Source organism: Puntigrus tetrazona, chromosome 8 (assembly GCF_018831695.1).
Source record: "Puntigrus tetrazona isolate hp1 chromosome 8, ASM1883169v1, whole genome shotgun sequence".
In the NCBI taxonomy this organism is placed as follows: Eukaryota; Metazoa; Chordata; class Actinopteri; order Cypriniformes; family Cyprinidae; genus Puntigrus; species Puntigrus tetrazona.
This window is the reverse complement of record NC_056706.1, coordinates 19,956,616-19,978,628: the sequence shown is the minus strand read 5'-3', so window position 1 is coordinate 19,978,628 and position 22,013 is coordinate 19,956,616. Positions and strand designations below refer to the sequence as shown.

The 22,013-nt window shown below is 38.6% G+C and overlaps 1 protein-coding gene across 1 annotated transcript; it reads left to right on the top strand.

Annotated features, from left to right (window-relative positions):
- The first annotated feature begins 1,057 nt into the window (after positions 1 to 1,057).
- Positions 1,058 to 21,572, top strand: inpp5l (inositol polyphosphate-5-phosphatase L). The gene is made up of 16 exons (XM_043246889.1): positions 1,058 to 1,514; positions 6,803 to 6,844; positions 8,167 to 8,267; positions 8,529 to 8,616; positions 11,643 to 11,706; positions 12,900 to 13,003; positions 13,279 to 13,331; positions 13,677 to 13,796; positions 14,770 to 14,854; positions 14,943 to 15,038; positions 15,978 to 16,052; positions 16,130 to 16,203; positions 16,438 to 16,549; positions 16,643 to 16,711; positions 16,806 to 16,868; positions 19,140 to 21,572. The coding sequence occupies exons 1-15, from the start codon at positions 1,455 to 1,457 to the stop codon at positions 16,845 to 16,847; spliced, it is 1,185 nt and encodes a 394-aa protein (XP_043102824.1). The 5' UTR covers positions 1,058 to 1,454; the 3' UTR covers positions 16,848 to 16,868; positions 19,140 to 21,572.
- The last annotated feature ends 441 nt before the right edge of the window (positions 21,573 to 22,013 follow it).

Here is a 22,013-nt window from a genome sequence, read left to right as displayed (position 1 = left end):
TTTTATTTGTTGTGTTTATTCGTTGTAGAAAACAATAATGTTTAGCACGAAGTCAATGCATTTATGAAATATGAATGTTGTATATATAAAGCAGAAACGAAATGTGCTATTTGTGCCCTTTTAGTTATTACAGAAGACACCGTGAACACTGCATATGAAATTGTTATTTAGCAATTACAGGTATTGTAAGTTCAGTGTAGCATACATCCCAAAATGTGTTAATATATGATATACTAACACATGTTAGCAGTTTTTAGTTGAACTGAGAAGTACTTGGTTTGTGTCCGTGTGGAACCCGATGATAATGTTTCCCAGCGTGATTTGAGAATGGTCCAGAGAGCATCTTGTGCCTCAATGGAAGGAAAACTGACCTTTTGATTAAAAGAGTTCACACGATCAGGTCACAAATTTACTAATTAAATTAGAACCCTAAAATCTCTAATCTCCAGAAACTCATTTGATATATATATATGTATGTATATGTATATATGTATGTATATATATATATATATATATATATATATATATATATATATATATATATATATATATATATATATATATATATATAATTTTTATAGTCTATACAGTGTAATGCAATTACATCAGAAGTAATAGTTATGTAACAGAAAAATAAAAAAATAAATATACAAATGCACAATTAACACAATTAGCTAACCTGGACTGTTTCCACTTAAACCCGAAAATAATCTTCAAGAGAACGTTTTCAAGGGAACCACGAATTCCTCGATAACGCATTACGGTCCTGCCCAAACTGTCTAGCATTACATGCTTTAATAATAAGATTTGTACTCATGGGTGTTACTAAAGTAGTCAAACCTGTTCATTTGAAGAGGATGTCCCAATACCTTTGGCTATATATATATATATATATATATATATATATATATATATATATATATATATGCGCATATGCATGCATGCATGCATGCTCACGCACGTTGTGTGTGTAGGTTTTACAGTATGTAACCTGACACAAGCTCAGTAAGCACCAAAGGCCTTCAGAGTGAGTGACACACGGAAACTTTGACGCGGCGCGTCTGTACAGTATCGCGCAGTACTACATGTGCAGGGCGGAGCTTCGCGTGAACATAACATTGACAGAGCAACTAGTTCGTCTCAGTCTGGCGCGGCAGGAACCCCGAGGCTGCGGACGCGCCGACGCTGGCTTAATTCAGCTTACAAACCTAGTCCGATTACCATGCGGGCAGGAGGAGAAATCCGTCCGTGCTCAGCGCCGAGCAACTGAACGACACCGCGGAGCTCTTTCCTCATGACAGCGGGACCGGAGATGCGAGCGTCGCTCTCGTGGGCTCCGTCTTCAGGGCGAGATAGCTAGACTTTCCTCATCTTATCTGCGAGCCGTTTGTTGTTCCTCCACCGGAGAGCTGTTTTCCTCGGCCGGATTAGACGTCCCCGGCTCGCCTGTCATCATGGAGACGCGCACGGACGTCTTGCTGGTCACCGCTAACGTCGGCTCGCTGTTCGACAATGTAAGTCGCCTCTGTTTATGAATCCCGGCTCAGACGTGCGCAGCGACTTATTTCACAACGGAACGGTTGGCTAGCGTTAGTTAACCTGCTGCTGAACGCTACCTGTGTCTCTAAGGTGCTCTCAAAGAGTCGTTAAATGGATAAAGGTAGGCCGAAACACCCGAGAGGCGATGATTTAAACGCGCCTCCCGGAGCGTTTAATGATTTCACTGTATATATATATATATATATATATATATATATATATATATATATATATATATATATATATATATATATGTATGTATATATGTATATATATATAGTCAGCGTGTATTATTGTGTAACTCAAGCGCTGTAATGCTGTCAGACGCCGTTCACAAGGGACGCCTTCTTGCGTCGTTTTATTGAGTGTTAGTGTTATTTCTGATGTGTCCTCTTTTATATCGAATTAGAATTAATTCAACTTTTTAGAAAGGCGCCCCGCTCGGTCGGGCTGCGTCTCTCCGCCTTTGAGCGCGAGAACGCGTCCTGCGCGAGCGGCACCGACGCGTCCGTCATCGTCCACGCTCCCCCTCGCGCGGCTCCTCCGCGCTTGAAAGGACGCTCGGACACGCTTCGGGTCGTCTTCGCTCCTCCGGGCCTCTCTCGCGCCCGAGTCCCCGGCCTGGAGTGATCTCGCCTCCCGGTGTGACGGCGTGCTCCGCGGCGGCGCCTCCCCGCGGGTCTGACGACCTATCACACACCGCGCCACCGGCCCGAGCCTGCATTCAAATAAAACAGGAAACTGACACGCGCTTGTGAGATTTTTCAAAGCGCCAGCGCGAAACCGAGGGGCCGGGCTGCCGCTGAGCTCTGGGTCCCGCAGCCGTGGGCCTCGAGGATCACTTTCGGACCATTTTAGCTTATGCTCACGAGAAAAACATCGGATTAAGGGTCAACGTTTAATGCAACACTTGTGAGAAAAACAAATACACGCGTATGCATGGTGGCTTGATCTTACTGCTGCTGTAAACCTGTCAGAAACGCTTTTGCCTCAAATATAATCAAATGTAGAAAAAAAGTTAGCTTTTTTTTAGCGGCAGCACTTTTATTTAGTTCAAAATGGGAGTTTAATAAAACAAAACAAACCCAAACTAACTGAATTGTTACAATACTGCAATGACCAAAACTGATAGTAACAATAAAGAGAAAATAGGTGTATACTACATATAAAAATATCACAAACCTTATATAGAAGTTATATATAGTTAAAGTTGATGGACAGCTGTTTGTTGTTGCTAGAGCTACCTGTTTTTTTGTTTCACCATTACTTATTTACTCGACTAGTTCTTATTCTATAGTAAGTAATGATTAAGTACTAGTGACTAGTTTCACACACTCAGACTAGTCGCTATTGATTTTTATAAACTAGTCAGCGTCACTAGTACTAGTACTAGTCTCTGAATTGCTTACTATATGCCAAGTCGACTTTACCTGCTAGCAGCAGGTGACTGATATAAATGATTATTTTTTATTACATAGCATGTCACGTAGCGTTTATCTCGGTTTGTTCATCTGGGTTTTAACTTGTTCGTGTTTGACTCAGGAGTGAAAGATCGTGCTGTGTTTCTAAACGATCACTTTTCCAGATGATTAAAAAATGAAAATCACACGTTTACATCGAAAAGGGGAACCCCTTGTTTCTTGACCGCTCGCATTTTATTCAGAAACTCTTAATTAAAATCTCGCCGTGGAGGTGATATTTCCTCACGCACGTTTATGTTTTCTAGAGATGTGGTTTAGTCATATTTAGCAGAGCACTGGCCTCATTGTGCGTATGGAGGACCGAAGTGGAAATTTGGCCCCGTACCCAGTTTCCTCCGGCCATGTTTGACTGAGAAAAAGCACATGTCACAGTCCTTTGTGACTGTAAACAGATGAATATCTTTTCCCAAAGGACTTCAACCCTTTCTCACTTCTTTTTTTTTTATTTTAATAGGTCGGTGTAAATGTTGAAGAAGACTTCCAAAAATGGTTACATTTTTCCTATCCTTTAGAAGGGTTTATTAGACCCGTCAAGTTTTGACGCGTCCTTAAGTTTAGAGTGTTTAGCTATGATTCATCATGTTTAATGAGGAGATAACGTTTGGGGTGTATCTCTCAGAAGATGTTGAAATGTCCCGGCCTGCATTTCCTAAAAGCACGAGTCCGGTGCTAATGGTTTCTGTGAACCCGGTGATTCGCCCCAAATGATTATTTTTTTCATATTTTTACAAAAAACACAAATGCAATCACAACGAAAGCACATTTTTTGAGCATTTTGTGCAAAAAAAAAAGTCATGATGCATGCTTAAAATTGTACTTTAAAATATAATTTTGTAATATATTGCATTAATATAATGCCTGCAAATGGACGTTATTGTGTTCATGCAGAACATAAATGTATTTATTTTTTGTAATGCAAACATCTTTTGATGTTTTCATTTTAACGCTGCATATCGGTTCTCATAGCTATGAAGTTGTCGCGTTTGCTTTTTAAAAAGCGTTCGACAGCAGTTCCTAGGGCACTTAAAGCACGCTCCCTTGCGCGAGTTGTCTTGTATTGTCACGCGAGAATCCTGCCCGAACAATTAAAAGTCGATACCTTTATGGCGACTTGAATTGCAACAATTCTCAAATTCTTGTTTCGGGCTAAAGATGTTTTTTTTTGACAGCGCGCGCGCCTTCGATCAATCATACCCTCGGGTGCGAGCGTGTCTGATGAACTCTTTCCCAGCTCTCCATCGGAGATGCTTAAAAATACCTCGTCCCCCGCCACAGTGTCCCCTGTAAGACGCTGCAGTGTTTACCTACCTAAGTCAACGCACTTAGTTCTCGCGTGCTATTTTAAGTCCAGCGTTAGCAGGGGCTGGAGCTGGCAACAGGAAATGATGCGTTGCAAATTTGGGAAATCCTCTTGAGAGACGAGATGAAGGAAGTTTCCACCGGCCTCCCCACCCTTCAGATTCAGCGGAACCGAGCGCGCAGAGATAGAAGGCGCGCGAGCGGCAGTCCATAAAAGGTCTTTGCGAGATCAAAGTGACGCTGTAAATTGCATCAGGTGCCTATTCTAAGCCCTGTCGGATCCACTACAAGTCAACGTGATCCTGGGATGCTTTCGAGGTCCCTCGGTTTGCTGGCTGTAGCGTGAAAGAGACAAAAAGAGTCAGCTTTCACGCAGACTTCATCACAGGTCTGTCTTTGACCCCAGCGCTCTGCGTTCAGTCTGCAGAAGCGGCGAAGTAAACTTCACACCTGTGGTTATAGTAGAGCGCACCGCAGGGGCACGCTTCTGTGACACTGATCAAATCTGTCCCTTTTTTAGCAGCCAGCGTTATTAGGAAGTGGATAGAGATATCTTTGCATACGTTGTGTAACATTTAGTCATTTCGCGGCTGATTTTTTATTTTTTTTTAGCTGTGTGTTTTACCACCGCAGTCTATACTTATCCTTTGAATAGTTAGTCTTCATTATTTGCGGCGAGCTTTATTCGTGAACCTGCAGTTTCACACGGAATCAAACCGTTCTTCAGTCACGCAGCCTTCTTATGCATTTATTAAACGTTTGGCTAACGACCAAATTTAAATGGAAAAATTATTTTTCGATTTATTTTTCTGCGTCAAGTCAAAACTCTGCTTAGTAGTGCGCTCTGAAGTGTGCTTAGCAGTATTAAATGTGCACTTGTAGTGTACTAAAATCTAAAATCAAACGTACAGTGATTAAAAAAAAAAGTTTAAATGTTTTCTCACGCTTTAAAGAAGTGCGCTTAAGTATTTTAACTATATTTAATTACTACATTTAATTAGTTTCAGATTGCAAGTTCATCTTTATGTACGTGTAATTGCTTCATAAATGTGTAATTAAACTTTATTTTAGCATAAACGCTTGATATACTTTTCTGCTGATAATACAAGTTAATAAGTGCGTGTCTGAAAACACTGCATTCAGTTCACGCTTAAGCATGTTATTTTAAAGTATGTTATTTCCGTAGTAAATGCTCTTTTTTTAAAAGTTTTCTGAAGTGATCTTCTTTTTTTCAAGGGACTGCTTGAGATGCTTGAGATGATATCACGCATCGCAAAACTAGTTCTCATTTTCCACCCTCATAACTGAAATATGTAAGGTGTTTCCTGAACCCATATCACACTCTAGAGCTACACGCTTGCTGGCTTTGTTATGAATCTTAATTTCTTTTGCCTACTCGCTCGAACGGCAGGACGCCCTGCTCCGCTCACCGGGGACTCCCTCAAACCAGACTTACTGCGTAATCACGTTTTTGACCATCAGTAGAAAGTTTGGTCCGTGTTTCATCTGGTCAAGAAACACCCTTTTGTATATATATATATATATATATTTTTAAAATAATGATTTCTCTAAACGTGGCTCCGTTAAAACATTGATCCGTTTCTTTGAGCAACTCAGCCAGAGCAGTGTGCTAACATTTAAAACCTTCAAATCAATCCGGTCTTTTCCACTTTGATTAAATGCTTATCGTTATTTTCTTAAAATGTCACGTGCAACATATAATAGTTTTAGGTTTATGTTTAATATGGAGGCTGGCTTGTTTCACCTTTACTTGATGCCTTTAATGATATCTAAAGTATCAATGCGACCGTTTGAAAGCTGCTTCTCAAAGCCGGTCCTTCAGATAATGCTTTTTCATGTACCTGATCGACGTTTTGTTTTCACGCATGCTTTTTGCTTTCGGTTTTTCATATATCATTCATTCGTTTCTTTATGTTGATGCTTTTCTTTTCTATCTTTGTTCATGTTTTCAAGCACACAATAGCCTCGTTTAAGGACGTAGTTAGACATCTGGTCTGTCAGTGGCACACCGTACTGTGCAAATCATTTTTTTTCCCCCCCTCTCGTAGAAGGGACGTACTGTACTTTCACCTCGAGGATGGGCGACGTTTAGACTCCTCACGATAAATATCACATATACAGCTGCTTAATCGTTTTATTATCGTTTCTAATTCAACTGCGAAACACGAACCGTACGTGCAAAGTGCAAAACGCACCTCTTGTGTACTGCGTGAGCTAAAGCGCGCATCTGCTTCAGAGAAATGCATTCGTTTTAAGGTGGAGGTAATCACGATGGAGACGCCGACGTCTTTAAACGGTTTATCGCAGAGCTCCAGTGGCGAAATGGCCTGTAATGTTACCGAATGCGCTGCGGAAACCCTTCATCCAGTAGATCTAATCCACGCTGCAGTTTAAAGCTCTCAGCGGAGGTTAATCTGAATTATAAAAGTGGCCTAACAGGGAAATCTGGTTGTTGTCCTCAGGTGGGTGAGATTGAAGGAGACTGGCTGCGAGAGTTCTTCATGGTGAGTTCATTCAAACACACACATCTGATGATGCTCAAGAAAAGCTGGGAGACGCTCTTTAATGTTGTACTGGTCACGCGGACATTGTCAGAGCTCTCCATCTGTTCAAACCTGCTTTAAACACACACACACACACCCCTTCGGAGAGTGAACTTTACTCTGCCAAACAGACACCGTAAACCCGAAGGTGTTTGCCTCATTTATACAACCTGTCTTTTGCGCACCATAAAACCGTGTCAGGTTATCTGCTGTTGTCATGTCGCGAGCGCACGGATGTCGAATCGCAAGGTTTTTGACGGTTTTCCCGCTGGATGTGATGTGTGCACGCTCTCTGTTGCCTCGTTTGCATTCAATTGCCGTCTCAGTTTATTTAGTTTGAAATCCAACTGTAAAGGGGTTAAAATAAAATGTCAAAAAAAAAATTTGGCATTTATGGACCCCCTCCCCCCCCAATGCATTTGTTTAAATGCTATATGTTAATGGATATGAACAATTCAAAAACAAGCTCCGCGCACAATAAATAGCTGCTTCGTTAATAGAAGACGTTAAAAGTAATATAGAAAGCATAATAGAGTTAATAGGTGCAGGCTGAAGTGCACGCACTATTTCATAATTTCCTACAATAGGGTTATAGGTAGATATCCTCACTCGTTCCTTGTCTTGTAAAATGTCCTGCTACTATTTCAGTGTGAGAGACCTCTGCATGAGTGAACTATCTAAAAAAGTGAACCATCAACAGTTTTAAAGAGAATGAAGCAAAACAAGAAAAGTACGAAAGACATCGTCAAAATAGTGCCATCAGTGCTTCTTTAAGTGACCGCAATACGTTTTGTATGCAAAAGAAATAAAAACAACAACTTTGTTCAACTTTTCGTCTCCTCTGTGTCCCTCCGGGTCACTGTAAACATAATTTCGAAGAATATCCAATGGATATTTTTTTATTTAGATGAAGTATCAGTATTGTCAGCACAGCTTCAGGGTTTCTTTAAACAACAGAATGTAGTTCTAAATGGTGCTGTGTCTTTAAGATGTCTGTCCGTCTCAGTGATGTGTTGACCATATAGCTACCCACAACACGTTAATGGTTAGGAGGAGTGATGCTATCTATCTTGATTCCTCTTTTAGACAAGTTTCTGAACACAAAATAGATGATATTGACCTTACTGTCAGTATGGAAGTTCATGTGTTGTTGTCAAAAAAAAATGGAAGCAGGAAATTGGAATGAAGCAATTTTGGTTCTCTTTTTAAAAAAAATATTTAGAGTTATTGAGGTGTTTTGAGTTGAGTTAGGCAGTGGATGAACATATCTCATATCTCCTTAGACGGTGCACATGCATAAGCCACGCTTCGTCGCCCTGCACTTTCAGGAAGTTGGTGGAAAAGACTATATGGTGAACATGGGCCACGCAGAGAACTTTTGCTGGTGAGAATGTTGCAAATTGTGAACTTCTTATTTGCATAAAATGTTTATGTATACAAGAACATTTTATGTTTATATATATATATATATATATATATATATATATATATATATATATATATATATATAAATATATAAAATGTTTATGTATACAAGAACATTTTATGTTATATATATATATATATATACATATGTATATATATATATATATATATATATATATATTTATGCAAGAATTTAATTGTTTTTATTCTTTTTTTATAGGGCTATAGAGTCCAGTTCTGAGATGGCTGACTTCGACAGAGTCTGTGTCTATGTAGACAGTCATTTCAAGGCTGTTGACAGTTTCACGGTGAGTTATATGGCTGTTGCAGTGTCTAGCAAGATGATTTCACTTGGTTCCTTAGTACTATATCAAAGGAAACGCATCTAACTCTTATGCAATCTCTTAATGTGTTGACTCTTGCACCACCGGAGTTGTGGTTGGTTTGAATGTCCACCAGGTGGAGCTATACAACCATTTTGAACTGGGCCAGTACTCACCTCACTCACCTTCCTGTTATTGTAGTGCTACTCTTATCTACACAGCAGTGCTTAAGATAAGAATGAATGAATAAATGTGTGTGTGTGTGTATATATATATATATATATATATATATATATATATATATATATATATATTTTTTTATGTTTTATTGTTCCGTTAAATTTGTGAAATGATTTCACCACCTGATTTGAACTGGTCGAACTGCTACAACAGATCTTAAAATATTAAGTTATGCAAAACAAAACACGTAATGGAGTCTAAAAGTCGGCGAAAGATCATAATGACATTGAGGATTCATGAAACCTGCAAAGAGAAATTCTAAACAGCAACAAAACCTTTCTAAAAAGTTACCGTTTCTAACTAAACACACACAAGTCCAGCTGCTTTCTACCGACAGTGACGGACCAAACACACAGCCCTGCAGCACCCCTTTCATTACTCAGAGTAACTTAGTAAAACCTGTAAAAAGAGAGAAGCTGCTGGTGTTTGGCAGGGTATTAACCTCCGGCCCACCCAGGTGAGAGGGGCTTGCGTTTGTGTTTGTGCACTATGTGTTAGGTCTGTACCTTGATGGACTGGGTTAATGTGCAGGAGTGGCCAGGCAGCGGAGCGAGTCAATACGTTTAACTCCAGATTAAAACTATTGATTAGGACCCTCTCATCTGAACATGATAAATAAACTGTGTGTGAGTGAGCGAGTGTGTATTTGTGTATTTGTTTTGTTGATGCTGGAGGGTTAGCGAGTGGACCCGTTGCCAGACCTACTGAATTTTTTTGTTACCAGAAAATACAACTGCATGTAATAATTTTCAAATGCCACACGCGCAAAATCTTTGTCAAACCAGATTTGTCCCTTCACATGAGCCTCTTTCAGCATGCAAGCGCACACACACACACTCACACACACACACACTTGCACGCACGCTTGCACGCACGCACGCACGCACGCACGCACACACACACACGCACGCACGCACACACGCACGCACACACACACACGCGCGCTAAAATAGAGATCAGCACACTCACAGCTGTACACCTATCTTCATCAATCAGGCCTGTGCAGCGTTTAATAAAAATTTATTGACTTAAAAGTGATTTTTTTATCTAAACACCATTTGTACGATGAGTGTGCCAGGCGCTCTCTGCATTTACACACACACACACACACACACACACACACACACACACACTCTTCCCAGTCAAGCCATGATTCACAACCCTCAGAAAACTAATTACAAATCAATACAGATGATGTGAGACAAATGAGAATGAAGGTGGGTGTTAACGCAGCCGGTGTGTGTGTGTGTGTGTGTGTTAGAGAGCGTGTGAGGGAGTTCATGCACTGCAATGAGGACCTTTATTATAAAAAGTTGCAAAATTTGATCAAGATTAGTTTATTTTATGCCATCACGCAGTAATTTGTTGTGGCTATCGAAGAGACTCGTTTTCCCTACGCCTCAGTAGTGTTTCTTGTCAACAGCATTTATTAATACTTTGCTGCAATACATCGCAATATATCGGCATTTAGTTCTTTAGCCTCAAACCGTGAAAGAATCAAAATCTGGTAGTATGTTATTTGAGGTAAGTTGTCTTCGCTCATGGGCTAATAAAAAATCTACATTATAGTTCTGTAGTTTGGAGTCAGTAAGATTTTTCATTTGGTCAAAACTGCAGTATTTTTCTATTTTAATATACTTTAAAATGTAGTGTATTTTTTTGATGCAAAGCTAAATTATCAGCACCATTCTTCCAGAAATGTCTTCAGAAATCATTCTAATATGCTGATTTGAAACATTACTTATTATTATCAATGTTAAAGAAAGGCATTTACTTGACATCAAACTTTTTGAAAAACATGATGTATGGCTTTACTTTAATTATAGTCAATGTAATGCATCCTTTTGAATTAAAAGTATTAATTAAAAATATACATATATATATATGTGTGTGTGTGTGTGTGTGTGTAATGCAAAAAAACTCCTCCTCCCAAACCTTTGAACGATATCGTATAAATATTAAGGATACATTTTTTGTATATTTTTAAGAGTCTTCCAAAAACAATAATCATCTGAATTTTGACCTCTTGTTGAAAAATGCCATTATCCAGTCTTTTCCCCGTCTCGTTCCCCGTCTCCCTCCCCAGTCATTCCTTGCCCCTCCGTAGCTGTGGCACTTGGTCTCTCAAGACTGGTCATCCAGAAAGCACTGTCATATTAAAAAAGCATAATTTCTCTCACAAGATTTATATATTTCTCCAGGGATGGATATCTGTAGGAAAACATGGCTGTGTGTGTGTGTGTGTTTACGGTGTGGCGCGCTTCATGTCAAAACATCCCTCAACGGCAGGTCGTTTTTCTCTGCCATGCTGTGGCGCTTGCGTTTGGGCCAACAGCAGGGCTCTGTGTTTAATCCCTGTGCGATTGTTTTAATTTTCTGTCCGTATTGATCTCTGCGGGACCGGATTGATGTGCGCTCACTGGAGCAAGCAGCTAGTACATTAAATCCATCCAGAAAAGACGCTAGAAGTGTGTGTTTGTGAGTGTCGCACCGGCGTATCTGGGTGCGTTTTGGGGACCAAAACTACAGGCAAGTCTGTGACGGGGTAGTTCAGAAAGATCATTGACTGTAATAGTGTCTTGAAAGTCAGAGTTTAAAGAGTGCAATGCGTGCACATCATCATCTTTCAAAATCCAAGACATCTCCGTTAACCTCTGCTTGTGAATGCCTTTAAAGCGTGAGGCCATGAGCCCTGTATCCAATCAGGACATTGTTAAATGAAATCATGCACGGTTGTTTGTTTGACTGACTTATTATGCATTTGTTTTTAGGCGCTGGGAAGCATGTACTTCATCCACAAGTCGCTGAAAAATATCCAACTATATGACTTCAATCGTAAGTTTTCATACCAGTGTAATGCATTATTGTTGAGCGATTCCATATTGTAGAATCAAAATGAATTGTGATCACCGTTTTTTATTTAGCAAAACGACCGCTTATCACATAGCTGTTTAGTAAATAAATAAATGGGCATGAAATAGCCCAAAAATATATAGAATAAAATCGTTGTAGAGTGGTCATCTGGTCATGCATGGTCATCTGAGGGAGCTGAGATTTATTCAGAAGTATCTGAGCACTGGATCACGTGAATAGATAGAATTAGGTATTTATACAGTTAAAAAAAAAATAAGAATAATAATTTAAATCTGTATTTGTTTTCTTGAAATATTTTAGTATTTTAACTAAGATTATGGTATGTTATCTAAACTGTCATCCTCCTATACATTATTAAAGTACTGTAAGACTGCCTTTGATTTGCACTCATAAAAATACAGTATTAAGTAGCAGAAAAGGACAGATTTATGGTCTAGTGAGAATCATCACTGAGAAGAATGAGGATGAATCATTGAAAGTAAAAACCACGGATAATATACAGTAACTAGAATTCAAATGTTAAAAATGTTTGGTGGAATATATATAATTTCACCCAAAAATATAAAAACAGTACTGGTTTTCAGGTTTGTTTTTTTACAATTATATATTAAATGTTACAGCGTTTACGTAAATGCTAAATTAATTGTTTGTTTGATGATTTTATGTTGAAATTGTGTTGGTTAAATGGTCCAATATTTGACACGTGACTTATATTTTTACCATATTTTTTTTACAATATCTGTACTTTACATTTTTTAAATAAAGTTATTATTAATTTCGGTGAAATTCAAGCATAATCGCTTAGGTCATAAAACAATACATAAACTGCCATTAACACAGAACAAATAAACAATCTCTTTCGACTCGGTTGCTCTGGTCTCTGCTAGAACAGGATTTAACCTCCTAAGCTTTTTTCACTAGCCTTCATCCGTTCTAGTCGCAGCATCTCATGAATAAGCTCTCAAGAAGAGGACTAATAGAAGAGCCATTAAGATCAGCGGACCAATGAATTCGGTGTCCTATCAAATCAGTGTCTCATAGATCCTGCGCTCGCAGCCTACAGCCCTGCGACAACTCCAACATTAGTATATTGATTTTACATTTGCATGCTTTTCTTACGATATGTCTTGTTTGTTTATTCCTCCTACCTGTAGTGAAGGAGTTTAAAGCCGTCTCGGGCCACAACAAGTACGTGGGCTCGCTGGAAGGAGTGACTACCATGGAAAAAGAGAAATTCCCCAAGAACTTTTGGCCCGATGTAAGTGTCTGCATAGTGGTAGTTTTAGTCATTTTTATTCAATTCAGAATCTCTTGTATCACGCACTTCTTTTTTTGAATACATTACGAGGGTCTGCATCGCTTAAATGTACAGTGCATACAGCATTTGTTGCATAATCCTTGAAACACAAAGAAATAAATTATTACAGTATTACTAAAATGCAGTTATTTGCAGTTTAACTCATACACGGTCTCTAGAACTCTTTGAATGCATCATTCATTTTAATGTGCATGTGTGTGCGCGTTTAATTGCAGTTCAAGTGGTCCAGAAAAGGCTACATGAGGACACGATGGCTCATTCACAACCAGTATGTTTGCACACACACACACACACACACACACACTTCTTCACCTTTAGAGATGTTCCTCATAATTTTCTGTACAGTCTATCATGTATGTGTTTTTTGGCCTCAAACACGTTGTGCTAGCTGTGTGTTCGAGTGCCATAAGAAGTGCATTAATTGCAGACTTGTGGCAGCAGTACAATAGAGCAGTACTGGAACTGAAAACTGAGTGATAAATGAACTCCATCCCATCAGCTAATGTCCTGCATCAGTCACGGAGACTGGCAGGATTGATGGAGCCCCCTCCCCCAATGTAACATGTCTTGCGTTTATCTGTGTGTGTGTGTGTGTGTGTGTGTGTGTGTACAGGGGTTTAGACCTGGTGAACGTTCACCTGTTTCACGATGCCTCCAACCTCATAGCCTGCAACTCTAGTCCGTCAGTTTATTCTGCGAACCGCAAGAAAGCTCTCAGATACGTCATCAACAGGTTTGTGCCTCACTGGAGATGCTCACATGGGTTCGTGTAAATTAAAATGAAAAAATGAATAAAAATAGAAATGACAATGAACGCAAAGGCAATTGGAAATTCAGAAAAAAAAGCGCTCACCTGCAAGCCAATCAAGATGTAGATGACTTTAAGGACTTGCATCACTTGCTCACCGATGGATCCTCTGCAGCGAATGGGTGCCGTCAGAATGAGTCTAAACAGCCAAAATCCTTCTTGATTTAAGAATTTTTAGATATTTTGGCTTGGAAACAAGAGAGAAATTCTTGGCTAGAAAAGCATTTTTCGCAGTAAGCTGTTAAAAAACATGACAATAATCACGGCAAGCATGCACACACCAACTCCATGTCTGTAAGAAACAAGTCCCATCATTAAGAGTAAGATTTTACTAAAATGACTTCTGGCCAAAATGACTCCATAATTCATTATAATGCCTCTTCGATTGAAAGTGTCTATCCTCTGTTGTCCTCTCGCATCAAAATCCACCGACATATTTGTTTACAACTGTTGTAGACTGTATTGACTTCATCTGTGCATATTTCTCAGCTGACTCAGAAAAGATGTCTTTTTCCATATATTGGAGAACTCATGTATTTTAAGCCGGAAGCACCAGTGTAGATTTAAAAACTTATTTATGACATAATAATAACACATTAATGATGAATTTATTACAAACATACAGCTTTTCGCGTCACTGAAGTCATGTGGATTACTAGTGATGTTTTTATTAGACTCTTATACTGACGGCACCCATTCACTCACAGGTTCCACTGGTTAGCCATGTAATGCTAAATTTCTCCAAAGAAGAATCAAACTCATCTGCATCTCGGATGGTCTGAGCATAGACTTTTAAATAGAACTGAGCTCTAGCCGATGTTATTTTCACGGAAATACATCACAGTAAAATGCTGTGTGATTGGTTGTTCCATTTCTAACTCTTTCTCTTGTCTTGCAGGATATCAGACAGCAGCTACAGTCCTCTCCCCTTCTTCCTGTTCGGGGATTTCAATTTCCGCCTCGACACGCTTAGCCTAGTGCAGGTAGATCCGGCTAATACATGATGTATGTAACCACTCAACACATAAACACATTATATAAAGATGCACGTGCGTATTTCTTTGTGTACAGAACCTCTCCGTGTCGGCTGATATCCAGACGGTAAAAAAAGACAGTAGCAACGAGGTCGAAAAAATCATTTGTGAAGAGAAAGACAATGACCACAAGGTGAGTAGTGTGTTATATGTATGAAATACATGTAAATGCATGATTTCTGAAGGAGCATGTGAGACTGAAGACTGGAAGAATAATGTTTTGCATTTCACAAATAAAATATATTTTAATATATATTAAAATAGAAAAAGCTTTACTGTATTTTTGATCAAATTAATACCTTGGTTACAAAAAAAGTCAAATAATTATTTGAATCTGAGATAAAAGTGTTTTCTTTTTGGCAGAATAGTACATACAGTATACATTTTAAAAATGTTGAATGTCTATATATACATTCATACAATATATAATATAAATGAATATATTTAATATATTCACATAACCTTTAATGAATATATACATGCATATGTTTTCATATATACATAACAAGTATATACTTCACACATATATGATGCAAACAAAAACTTTATTTTTGATGTGATTAATCAACTTTATATATATATAAATCTATTTTTTTTTGTATTCTTTTAATAATGTTTGTATGTTTTCTGATTATGTTCTCACAGAGCCGTCAGTAAATCATACTGTCACACTTGCTTTACTTAGACTTCGTAAACAAATGCTAAAGGCTCTGACTTAGCGTCCAGGAGATGATTAATATTTTCTTTTTGTGTGCGCTCAGACATATCCAGTACACTGTCCAGCCAGATTTATGGTTTTTGGAGGGTTGATATTGACTTCTTGCCAGTCCAGAAAACGCGAGCTTGCATTTAGATCGCTCCTGCAGACGTGTGCTTGCTTTTTTTTTTTGTGACAGCAAAGTTGGAGCTCCTCTCTGTTCTTTGCTAGTTGTAGTTTCGTATACCCTGCATTAACCCCGTCCTTCTCTTTTCCCCTCTTCGTCTCTCCTGTGTTTCCCGTCTTGTCCTTTCCTTCGTTTTTTTCCACTGCGTTCTCTTCTTTACCTCATTCTTTCTTTCTGTCCCTTTTCAGGTGCTCCTTCATATAGAGACCAAGTTATTTGCTTACTTGCACCAGGCCGCGTTCAGAGAAAACAACGGAAAAGAGGTCTGAATTTAGTTTTTAAGAAACGATCAAAAGAGCGCATCGTTACATCTGTGCTCATGTGCTTTCCTGTCTTTCAGCTGCTGAAGTACGATAAGGAGATCTCCGAATTTCACGACGTCATCACAGAGGAGGAGATCCGCTTTCCTCCCAGGTGACAGTGTCGAGTGCACAATGTACTCACTTTGTTGGTCTGATAAGGGTTTTTAAGCAGCTTAAAGAAAATAGCATTTGAGAAGCAAAAGGTTTCTTGAACAAATCTTACCAACCCCAAACTTTTGAAGCAGTATGTCAGAATACAGAATGTCTTTCAACAAATGCATTGTAATCGTCAGTCTAAAACAACGTAATGTTCATGCTGCTTATCATCTTGCTTCAATGTCTTCAGTTATCCATACAGTGAAGACTACACTAAACCTACACAGTACATGAACACGCGATGCCCGGCGTGGTGCGACCGCATCCTGATGTCCCACAGCGCCGCAGACATCATCCACAGGGTCAGTTTTCCCCTCATCGCTGGTATCGTGAGCTTCGGTAAGCTGGGATTGATTGAATCAATGACCGGTTGCTCGACTGTTTGTTGTCTGCAGAGGCGGGAGGGTGAGAGCGGGGTTGTTTATAACACGCTGGGCTCCAACATCTGCATGGGAGATCACAAAGTGAGCAAACACCACAGCTTTATAAAAATAATAACCTGTCAATTGTCTTGACTATTTGCCGTATTAATTTTCATCTTTTATGTCTTCGCTCTAGCCGGTTTTCCTGTTTTTTCCAATGAGGACAATTACACATTGACACACGATACCGAGTCAGAGGGTGAGGCATTTCACTTGTATTGTGTTTGCTGTTTTTTTGTTTTTTTTTTCGTATACATAAAACCATCATATTATCTTGTTCAACATATGTAATCAATATAGACTACACCAATAGTTTGTGCAGCAGAATACAATAAAACAATATCGGAATTTAATTTAATTGCATTTTCATATGAAAGGTTAAGGATTTATATTCTAATGTTATAATGCATGGTGAGCAGCTTTAAAAAGTCTTGTTAAAAGCTTCACAATGTAATACATCATTATATATATATATATATATATATATATATATATATATATATATATATATATATATATAATATTAGCCATTGGTTTAGAGTCAGCAAAACTTAAAAAAATTAAATAAAAAAAGTGCATTTATTTATATTTATTAAGATTTCTTAAATCTAGAAGTAAATGCGGTTTCATTAAGGAATTAAAGAAAAAATCAATTGCTGTTTTCAAATACATTTTTAGCAGCATCATAGGAAATTTTAGTTTTTTTAGGTAATTCAAGTAATTTTCTTTTAATAATCAAGTCAACGTGGATCATTTGTACTTTCAAATTCAAATTCAAATTTTATTTGTCACATACACATACATACATGGTGCGACATGCAGTGAAATGTTTCACAAATGCATTCATCATGCTTCAGGGCAAGTGAAATGATGAAAGCAAAAAGGCGATTCAAGTAGTTAAGTTTATAGTTTTACCACAGGTGACAAAAGCTACCTCATCTATAGCCTATATATTTTATTGTAGCATATTGAAAAAGGTTCATGCCCACATTATTTGTCAGCCACCCCAGTACACAGCTCCCATTTCTGGATGTAGTCTCAGAAAGTCCTCTCTGTTCTGCTGTTCCCCGAGGAGCCGTTAGCTGCCCCTCGGCCCTCATTTCCTGTGCCGCTGGGCTGAGATGAAGCACCTCGGTGCTGCGTGATTGAAGAGCGCTCGTCTCCTCATCTGTGTCTGTTGGATTCTCTGTCTCTTAAGCCTACGCAAGCAATTCTGTAAAGCAGCGGTGTTCATTAATTACAGACACACGGGACACAGATCTATCCTGCATCGTTGTCCTCTATTGGCATTTTTAGGGCAATGATTTTGTTTTGCTGCCAGTTTTATGTGTGTTCTATAGGTTACGCTTGTCTAGGGTTTAGATGGCTTTACTGCTGCTGGTCTCTCATTTAGTCTGCTGTTCAATTAGACTTAAATTATAGGCTTTGGTATTCTGAGATTCATAAATACTGGGGTCTAAAAGAGTTAAATGTTTTCAGTAAAGTAGTTAAACCATTTAGAATGCCTTGAATATAATTACACAAAAGCATTTGTAATACATTTGTTTCATGCTAATAACTAATTTTGTACTTAATGTACTGTAATTGCGTTTAAGTAGTCCAGCTGAAGATATACTAAAGTATATTTGATTGTATTGAAGTGGAATTATTGCAAGGATACTTTAAATATCTCACATTTAAAGACCCTTATTATCTAAAGATCATACAGTCCTCATCAGTAATGAAATTAAAAGACATTTTAGACTTAATATTAAGAAATGTGCATTGTACATTTAACATAATGCTTTTTTACTAGGGTAGTTTATTGGGTATCTTCTTATAATGTGTTGTACTATGTTACAGTACAATAATGAACCTGCAACACAGTAGAATTTATATTATAAAGCATCGTACGAAACAATACACACTATACAGTATAATACAAGCTGTCTGATAACAAACAAAACTGTACAAAAAATTGAAAACATTCAAAAGGATGTAATGTAATTACTTGGAAAACTCGCTTCTCTTCGGTATTATACAGATGTTATACAGAACATTTTATTCATAAACATTCACAAACCAGTTTCTTTGTTTTTTATTCAGTGGACCAAGATCAAGCTTTTGGATTAAAAATGTAACGGGAAGTGAATCTCACCAAATGTCAGTAATTCATTTCGGTGGCCGTCAAAAATTATGTCTTCACTCTTAAAAATAAAGGAGCTTAAAAGGTTCACGGCGATGCCAGTGGAGATCCCTTTTTGGTTCTTGAAGAATCATCTCCTTCTTAGCTTTTAATAATCTGAAGAACCTTGTGTGAAACAGAAAGGCTCTTCAGATGTTAAAGATAAAAAGGTTCTTCTGTATGGCGTCGTGAAGCACCTTTATTTTTAAGAGTGTAATACTCATAAACCAAACAAGTGAGTCTAAACGCCTGTTTTCATATAATTATACTGAATATGTCCGTAAACGCTCTTTCTCTTTCCATCAGGGCTTCACATGAACCTAGAGGTTATTCTGTGGACATCTCTACTGATCATGCCAGGGCTCTACAACAAAGTACACAGCAGACCCCTACAACACCCACCCACGCCCGAAACCTCCCGACAAACGCAAGTGGGCACAAAACACAGCAAACCTTCTCACCATACACATTTAACAGAGACTTCAAGCAGGTTCGGCGTGACCTGAACACACAGGACACAATGGAGAAAGACCAAGAGCGCTTCTCAGAGCCCCTGACTTTTAGGTTTACGTTTTGCATAGAGTAGGTAAACCTCCGCGGATTACTATGGAAAAGCTTTAAAATCACAACTCTGGTGTGCTTTTACACTCGTGAGGACGTGAATGCGAGCACGAGTACGCCAAGCACGTCCAAACACAAGCTGCTGCGACGCACAAGCTTCGGTTGCTGTTTCAATCCAGTTCACGCGATCGTTCTGGTAAAACGCTTCTCGGTTCTCACACCCGCTGCATGCGTTAGTATGGATTCACAAGCGCATGCTTTTTGCATTTACACTGGCCTCGGCACTTCCGGCCGTCGGCTTCAGTCATTGTCTCCGCGGGGTTGTTAGTCAGACTCTCGGATCGATAGAATATGTACAGGACAGCAAGGGACGAGTTATAAAGCCATTAGCGCTTGTGAAATATGGAAATCCCACCCGGAGCGGCCTGGCCTGGAAGCCCCCGGACTTTTAATTAGAGCACTAGCGCGATGCGAATGCTAATGCGGAGCGTAGCGCTCGGAGATGTTTTCATTGCGTCGAATCTCGGGTAGCTGGTATTGTTTAAAAAAAGTTTGAAAGCTCTGTATAGTTTCTCAGTGGTGTTGGTCCGGCGTTAAATCTCTTTTAAAGCTAGTCACGACGACCAATTTTCATATTTTGTGGGGTAACGCGCTGGTTTGTAAATGGCTTTGTTCAATGCTTTATGAAATTACTTTAAATTGTAAATACGCAGCGCTTTTTAACCATTATTGAATCGCCTTCTAAACTGTTGCAGAGTCAGAGATGCTCCGAAACGTTATTAAAGGGACAGCGCGCACAAAAATGCGCATTTTGTCATTATTAACTCATGTTGTTGCGAACCCGTTTAAACAGCTTTCTTGTGTTGAGCGCAAAGAAAGATATTTTTAAGAATCGAGATTTTTAAGAGCTTCTATCGTGTGTTTTTATATACATTCCTCAAAATATCTTCTTTTGTGCTCAACAGATGGAAAAACGTATATAGGTTTAGAACAACATGATGATTTTCATTTTCGGCCGAACCGTCCCTTTAAATATCAGAAATTGACGCGTTTTTATAGTAAAATCTAAATAGTTCCTCATTTCAAATCCGAATCAAACGATATACAAACCCCTGCAAGCGATTATACCCAGATATGACAGGGCCGTGATTTTGAATTTATTGATTCGGTCGATATAATCTCAACCCCCAATGCATAATTTACGCACAAGGGTTAACCCGTACGGCCCACATGCCAATAATGGACTTGTTGTAGTTGATTCATGGTATGGTCAACATAATTTACTGTTCTCGAGGGCATCGCTTCAAACCGTGGTTCAATAGGAGGCCACGGAGTCGCTAGGCATGCATGTCATTTAGCATTTGAGATTTTACAGATAAACGCAAACACTACAGTCCTTTGAGATTTATGTGCACTGTTATTAGCATGCCAAGTTAAACGTGTATGTAGCCGTTCATGTTTGCACTCGTTTTGGGGAACCATTCGACTTCGCAGTGATGTAAACATTCGTAGACCGGTCTTTTTTTTTTCGTAGCAATTAGACACTTTGCTAATGTTAATGTTTTTTTTTTTTTAAAAAAACCTATTTCTACTTTCTGTGTCTCTCTGACTTTTTTCTTTTTTATTATTGAAATGTTAGACTCGATTTAGGTATTGTAATGGGATCTGCCGAGAACTACTGAAAAATATATTCCACGTTATTATATCCAGAAGACGGACGGCGGCGAAAAGTTTAAGATTAATGGTGACCGCTGGGCCGAGGGAAACTTGTCGATGGGATCGGAAGATTTGCCATTTGAAGTTATAGGCTGTTCGTAGGCCCAGACGCAAGCATAGATCTTCCAAAAAAACAGTCGTATGGGTATCTAAAAACCGCAGAAGCTGGAAAAAGACTATTTTTAAGCGATTGACACACTGTGCCAAATGTTTATTTCCTCGCTTTTCTTTTCCATTTCGTGACTTGCGAGAGAGCTGGTGTTTGGTTGATCTGTTGTAAAGGATGTAAAATGCAGTAAGATAGTTGCAGTGCATTTAATCTAGCCGTACCTCACATGCTACCGGCCTGAAACGGTCTAAACAATCACCCTCTTACTGTACTATACCTTTTGTGGCACGTATGAATGTTTTTCTTAAAAATACTATGTCTTATTTCCTAATAAAATGTATATATATTCATCAGCTGAGAGGTTTTGTTGTTTGTTAACAGATGCATGTAATAGGAATCGAATAAATTAATAGAATGAATTAACATTTAAATCGGGTACGCAAATAGTTACATCTAAAAAATGTAAATTGCTATGTATTTTAGGTGTGATACAGACCATAAAAGCAATTTGAGTTGTGATCGTGTTTATTAATATTTTATTAAATATATCAACTCGTGCGCTACTGTTCAACAAGTCAGTGAGATTTATTCATGTTTTTGAGAGAAGACTCTTATGCTTGCCCAGGCTACGTTTATTTTTTCTTTTTTTTCTTTTTGAATGTTATTAAAATGTTATTCTTGTAATGTCAAAGCTGAATTTTCAGCATCATTCATATCTGAGCAGCATCTTTTTGTAACATTATACATTACATTCAGTAAAGTGTCTTTACAAACACTTGATCAATTTAATGCAT